This window comes from Pyrgilauda ruficollis, unplaced genomic scaffold, assembly GCF_017590135.1.
Source record: "Pyrgilauda ruficollis isolate IOZ18807 unplaced genomic scaffold, ASM1759013v1 scaffold74, whole genome shotgun sequence".
Lineage (NCBI taxonomy): Eukaryota > Metazoa > Chordata > Aves > Passeriformes > Passeridae > Pyrgilauda > Pyrgilauda ruficollis.
Window position 1 is genome coordinate 4366163 of NW_024529266.1, and position 6146 is coordinate 4372308.

Sequence of the window (6146 nt, forward strand, 5' to 3'; positions counted from 1 at the left end):
TAGAACAACTTGTACCTGACTTCAAATGAGAAAAGTGATGTAAATTGCCTAGGGTTTGTTTCTACATATTGGATGAGTCCCTTACTGTTCTATATTATTCCTGTTTCTGAGAATTGCAGAGACAGGGTTTATTGATGGTTCTTGACGTGGAATGTATGTGTACATCAGTTGGCTTTTTGTTGCCTAGTGTACACTAGTACGTTTTCCCTGGTGATCTCTCTGTAGCTGTGTCATTAAATGTTGTATTTCAAACGGCTAGCCAAACTCTAAAGCTGTGATTTTTCCTATGAAACAGCTTAAAACTTCAATTCATAGAGCTATGTGCTATTTCAAGGTTTTATTGGGCAGCAGAATCCTATCTGGTCCTTTAGTCTCAGTTTTCACTAAAGCTTTGTCTGTAGCTGGTAGTTGTCCAGGGGATAGAAAATAAATTCATTTCTTATATTGCTAGTTGTAAACACAGGTTACAGAATCACAGAATCATCAAGGCTGGAAAGGACGTCTAAGACCAAGTCTAACTTTTGACTGAACACTATTTCTCTACTAGACCATAGTGCTAGATCTGGTTGGTTCTTTCACACTTCCACAGATTGTGACTCCACCACCACCATGGGTGGCCCATTTAAATTCTTAACAACCCTTGCAGTGAAAAAACCTTTCCTGATATCCAACCTGAACCTACACTGGTGCAGCTTGAGGCCATTTCCTCTAATCCTTTCACTTGTTGCCTGGGAGAAGAGACCAAACCCTCACCTGTCTACAGCCTCCTTTCAGGCAGTTGTAGAGAGCAATAAGGTCTCCCCTGAGCCTCATTTTTTCTCCAGGCTAAACACCCCAAGCTCCCTCAGGTGTTCCTCCCAGGACTTGTGCTCCAGACCCTTCACCAGCTCTGTTGCCCTTCTCTGGACATGCTCCTGCACTTCAATGTCTTTCTTGGAGCAAGGGGCCCAGAACTAAGCACAGGACAGAACTGGCCCCAGTGCTGAGCCCTGGTCAGTGACCACTGGTCACTGGCCACCAGCTGGATGTAACTCCATGCACCACCACGCTCCGGGCCCAGCCATACGAACAGTTTTTTACCTAGTGAAGAGGGTACCCATCCAATCCATGGGCTATTACTATAGTTTCCTGGGTCTTCCTTCTGACCCTGCTGGTATGAGCATCACACTGGCCAACTTCCAGTCCTCTGCGACCTGCTCAGTTAGCTAGGACTGATGCTACATGATGGAGATTTTCTTGGGGAGTTCTTCTTCTTGCTCCCTCAGTACCCTTGAAATGAATTCCATCCAATCCCATAGAATTCTTGAGTGTCTAAATGGCTCAGTACTTCACTGTGTATTTCAGAAGATCTATTCTCCCTGTGCCCCAGCTAGGAGGCTAGTTGCCCTGAGGATGAGTCTTACTGTTAAAGACTGAGGCAAAGAAGACATGGAGGACCTCAGCCTTTTCCTCATCCTTGATGACAATGTTCTCTTCTACATCCAGTAAAGCAGGAGATTTTCCATGGCCTTCCTTTAGTTTTTAATGTATTTATAAAAACACCTTTTATTATCTTTCACGGCAGTGGCCTAATTGAGTTCTAGGAGAAACTGATTAGGGAAACAAATTATCAAAAAAAAAAATCAAAACAAATTTATCAAAACAATTTATCAAAAATTTAATTTTTCAGACTTTCAAGGGATTTATTAGATCACAGTTATTTCTAGAGACTGAGCAGTTTTCTTTAGTCAAATGAAGGGAGGTTTGTTTATCTGGCAATGGCATCAAACAATAAGAGTATGAACTGTCCTTTTTCGGTTATCATGGTACCGGTGCTGTATACGTGAAAGGTACAGTACTGTGATAACTGAAGAATGGTGGTGCCATCACATGAGAGCTAAAAATTACCTAACTGCTTTTCTCAACTCCTGAACAACATTTATCAGATTTTGAGGGGAAGACAGGGAAGTGTCCCATTGCAGAAAGGGGAAGTAATCCCCTGTAAAGTAAGTATTATGTGGAATGTTTCAGAAGAGTAGATATTAGTGTTTGAAGTGCACACTTAAGCATATGGGACAATCCAATCACTTCTCATTGTGAGTATTTTTTAATTTTTTACCCTTTTTTTGTTCTGTGAAAATCAAGAAAATGCACTAGTTTATTTTGTAAGCAGGCTGAGTTGAAGTTGGTGGGTTGTCACTTCTTCCAAGCTAGATGTATGCAGCAGGGATAGAGGTCAGGAGTACACATACAGAAGCAGCACATTGTAAAATCTATGATTCTGTGAGAATCTGTGACTCATCAATCCTATGAGGATCTGTTCAGACAGAATGCAGCTTTTTATGCATTCAACAACTAGAGCTTTTTATGCCCTCAGCTAGGGCTGTTTATGAAGAACTGGTAAATTTGGCTCCTAAGCAACTCATTGGATACACAAGCTTATGAAGTGAATTGCAGTATTGTCATGTTCTGTGTCCTTGGCCCTTCTTTTTTTTCAGAGCTGTGACATCTCTGTACTTAACATTTTCACCCTACAGAATCTGAAATTATTTAAAAGCTATGTTACTGGCTTCCCTGTCCATCATGAATGTGACAGTTCAGCTGGGTGCTGAGAGCATCACATGGGGACAAAATGCTTTGGAACGTATCCATTAGAATGAGGAAACTTCTTATATTCAGAGGAATACATCCAACAACATCCGTTGTCTCAGCTAACAATGGGGAGTGGAAATGCAGGCAACACCATGAGCAGGGCTGTCCTGAGTGGCAATGGAGCTAACAGTCTTCATGACCAGCAGCTGCTCTGCATTACTCCTTTCTTAGTATCCATATTTCACAGAAGCAAGTGCCTTTCTGTCAAGCTGAGCTTAAAATCAAATGCAGGGTGCTGGCCATCCCATAGCTCACAGGGGTCAGTCTGGCAGGACAGACCTGTCTGCATGCAGGTGGATAAGCAGGAGCCAGGGGTATGTGAAGCACAGCAACAGGAAAGCCTGGGTGCCCCAGTCCATGGCTTTGCAAGGGTTTAGGGACTTCAAGAGGTGGGGTTAGGGTGCCTCTGCCGAGCCAAACTGACACTTGCAGTTGCTCCCCTGACTGGGGATGCCCACCCCCAGCTCCTCAGTCTGTCTCCTCCTGGGAAGGTCTCTGGCAGGACACAGGAGAGCCGTGCTGGGGCTGCCACTGCTAGCAGGCAAAGCCCCCTGCAGGCCCCAGTGCAACTGAATCAAGAATGCACTGCTAGTGCACAGGTCTTCTCTCACACTGGTCTGTTAGTTGGTTGCTTTGCCCAGCGTGTGAAGTTCTTGTGTACTTCTTGGTAATTCTTAGCAGGCTTTGGGGAAAAGACAGTACTTAGATAAACAGGCCTTTTACTCTTGTTTTTGGCTGCAAGGCCTCCTCTGTGGCTCAGCTGTCCCTGCACCTAAGGAGCAGCTCTGTTCAGCTGCTGCCTTGTTCTTGCCTAAACACAGAGTGTAAATTTTCAGCAAAATAATCCTTCTTTGTACCTTTCACCCCCTCCCTCAGTCCTCCAGCGTGTGCCTGTGTGGTTGGCACAGCCAGCGCTATTATTTGAGGGGCCCACCTGTGACCCAGACCAACCTCAGAGCTAATACAAACCCGCTTTCTGTCACGAACCCCTACTTTCCTGCCTCTTTCTCTTCTATTTTCAGGGCTTGTACCACTTGTGTTTCCACTACTACAAGACAATGCTGGCCTTTTGCTTTTTCTACATTCTCTCCTGGTGTCCCCAGGCAGCCTTCCCTTGCTCACACCCTAGAGAGCCTTTCCCATGTACGTAGGGGCTGATATTTTTCTCACTCTGCCTTTATTCAAAAGGGAGAAAAGACAGGGATGCGGGGTAGCCCAGCTATGTGCAAAGACAGTTATGGGCTGAACTGATCCCACCAACATGTTGCAGAGTTTCCTGATCACCTTTTAGGATTTTTCCCTGAGTCTCTGGCTCCACATGGCCTCTGTCATTTTTACAGTTTCTTCTGTGCCCTCCTTGCAGTGTAGCATGGCACTCCTGCTGTTTTGGGCTTGGCTGCTTTCTTGTCATGCTGCCAGAGCCTCCGAAAGGACCCAGCTAAGGAGAAGGCTGATAGAGAGTTTGTTGTCTGTCAGCTTTACTGAAGCATTTGTGCCAGCATATGCCCATTTGGCTGCTATAGCTGCAACCAGAAACCTTGCAGCTGGAGAGGCATGGAAGAAAAGGTGCTTTTCAGTTCTTCATTTCAACTGTTAGTCCATTTGAGAGAGGAGAAAGCTGGTGTCTGTCCTGAGGCAAGTTATCAGTCCAGGAAGGTGCAGGAGAAAGTATACCTAGCATTGGGAGTGATGTTCCCACATTCACCCTGCAGAGGTATTTAGCAGATTGCCCCAGAGATAAGTAAGATCATCCCAAGCACACACCAGTATAGAAACACAGCCTCTCTTTTTCCAGCTCCTGCCATTTTCCTCTTCTCCCATGCATATATCTGAGTGCAGGAATAGCAGCATGGCCAGCTGAAGTGTATAAAGCGATTTTGCTTCTGCAACTTTCCTTGTACTGCTTCACAAATTCTGTGAAAAGGAGCTGCCAAGAAGCTTCAGAGGCCTCATGATGCCACAGTGGGGACAGGCTTAGGCTTTTGTTCTCCTTCTTCCCATTTTGTGGATACTTACTCTTGATTTGTTGTAATGATGTATGTGCGATTAGCTTGCAATTATGCATGTAGAGCAGACAAGCCAATGTGTGAACTGGATGTCCACATTCCATTTCTTTAAACTAAGAAAGGCATATACCGGTTGCTGGAGGAGATGAAATCTTTATTCAAGACTGCAGACTTGCTTGTGGCCATGACTGGAAGAGTCCAAACTTCTGTCAGAAGCAATTACAAATTTTCTTTGGTGCAGTTGCATGTTCCCTCTTTCAGAGAAGCCAGTAAAAATGTTTTCTTGGATGTTTTTGGTTTTTTCCTGTTTTTATAGTTTTTCATGTTACTTACCCTCCAGTCAGTGTTTGTTTCGGATCAGTGTGATTGTTCAGTTTCTTGTTACCTTTCTGTCTGAAATGATGAAAGGATTTTTTTTTTTTCTGAAAATGAGAAAACAGGAAGAATTCTGAGTCTGATTGTAATCCTAATGAAACATTTAACTGAGAAGTGGAGAAGACAGTAATCAGTCAGAAATCAAACACATGCTTTGGGATCTCTCTTAAAGTATGCACCCAATCTTTTGGCTGTGCCTGTTTATGTTTTATTTCTGCTTTAAACATTGGGCAGGGGAAAGGAGGAATCACAGGTTGGTGTGGGGTTCATATAGCCCTGATGAAGAGTCAGCATCAGGAGTAAATAACCTGCCTAGCTACATTTCTCTCCTTTCTTTCTTCTTCTCTCACCATTTTGTCTTGCTGTATTACCAGCCATTCCTCTCTCTGCTTATACAGAGAGAGCAGAGGTTTCAGGAGGGGTCACTAGCTGCTTCTACAATACAAATGAGAACAGTGTGTGGAGGTTGTAGCACTGTTTCTCTGTACTAAGCAATGTTTTCTTATTTCATTCACCATGTTCATTGCTGGAATCTGTGTTGGTACATAATGCTATGGGACTTTCTGTTTTGTTTCTTAAATGGTATTATTTTCTCTCATTCAGAATTGAGTTTCTGCGACACCTCAGAAGCTTCTTCCAGATCATGTTTAAAATTGAAACAAAGACCTCTGAGGAAGAGCACATGGGCGGGGAGAAAGTCTTAATGACATGTGTTGGCATTGGATTTTGCAACCTCAGTAAAACTATAAGATAAAAAACATCTACAGACTCCATGAAAGACAGACAATGCTGCAAAGATCTAATAAACCGTTCCTGTCTCTGTACTTACTCTGGCGTAGGGAGACCTGTGATGATTCCAGTGCGGGATTACCCAAACTCACTGCATGTAAACAATAAAGCTGACTTCAGACTATTTAGATCTGTGCTATTTATAAATGCAATGCCAGTATTCTGTGCTGCTTGGAGTGGCTCTCTGGAGTCTCAGCTGACTTGGGACTCTTTGCACTGTATTCCGCTGAATGGGACACAAGTGCCTCATGTCACTGTGCTCTCAGGCCTTAATGAGGTGAGTGCTCTGGTTTTCTGTATTTACTGATTTCACTCGTAGCTTTTTCTGAAAGAGAAAGAGATAGA

The 6146-nt window shown here is 43.8% G+C and overlaps 1 protein-coding gene across 2 annotated transcripts in view; it reads left to right on the forward strand.

The window, feature by feature from the left end:
• RCL1 (RNA terminal phosphate cyclase like 1) overlaps positions 1 to 5925 on the forward strand; it is a 30520-nt gene extending 24595 nt beyond the window's left edge. For both annotated transcript variants that reach the window (XM_041486185.1, XM_041486187.1), the window contains one exon: positions 5616 to 5925. In XM_041486185.1, the coding sequence (XP_041342119.1) occupies positions 5616 to 5766 (151 nt within the window). In that variant the 3' untranslated portion in view covers positions 5767 to 5925. The remainder of the gene's footprint in view (positions 1 to 5615) is intronic.
• Positions 5926 to 6146: the final 221 nt, after the last annotated feature.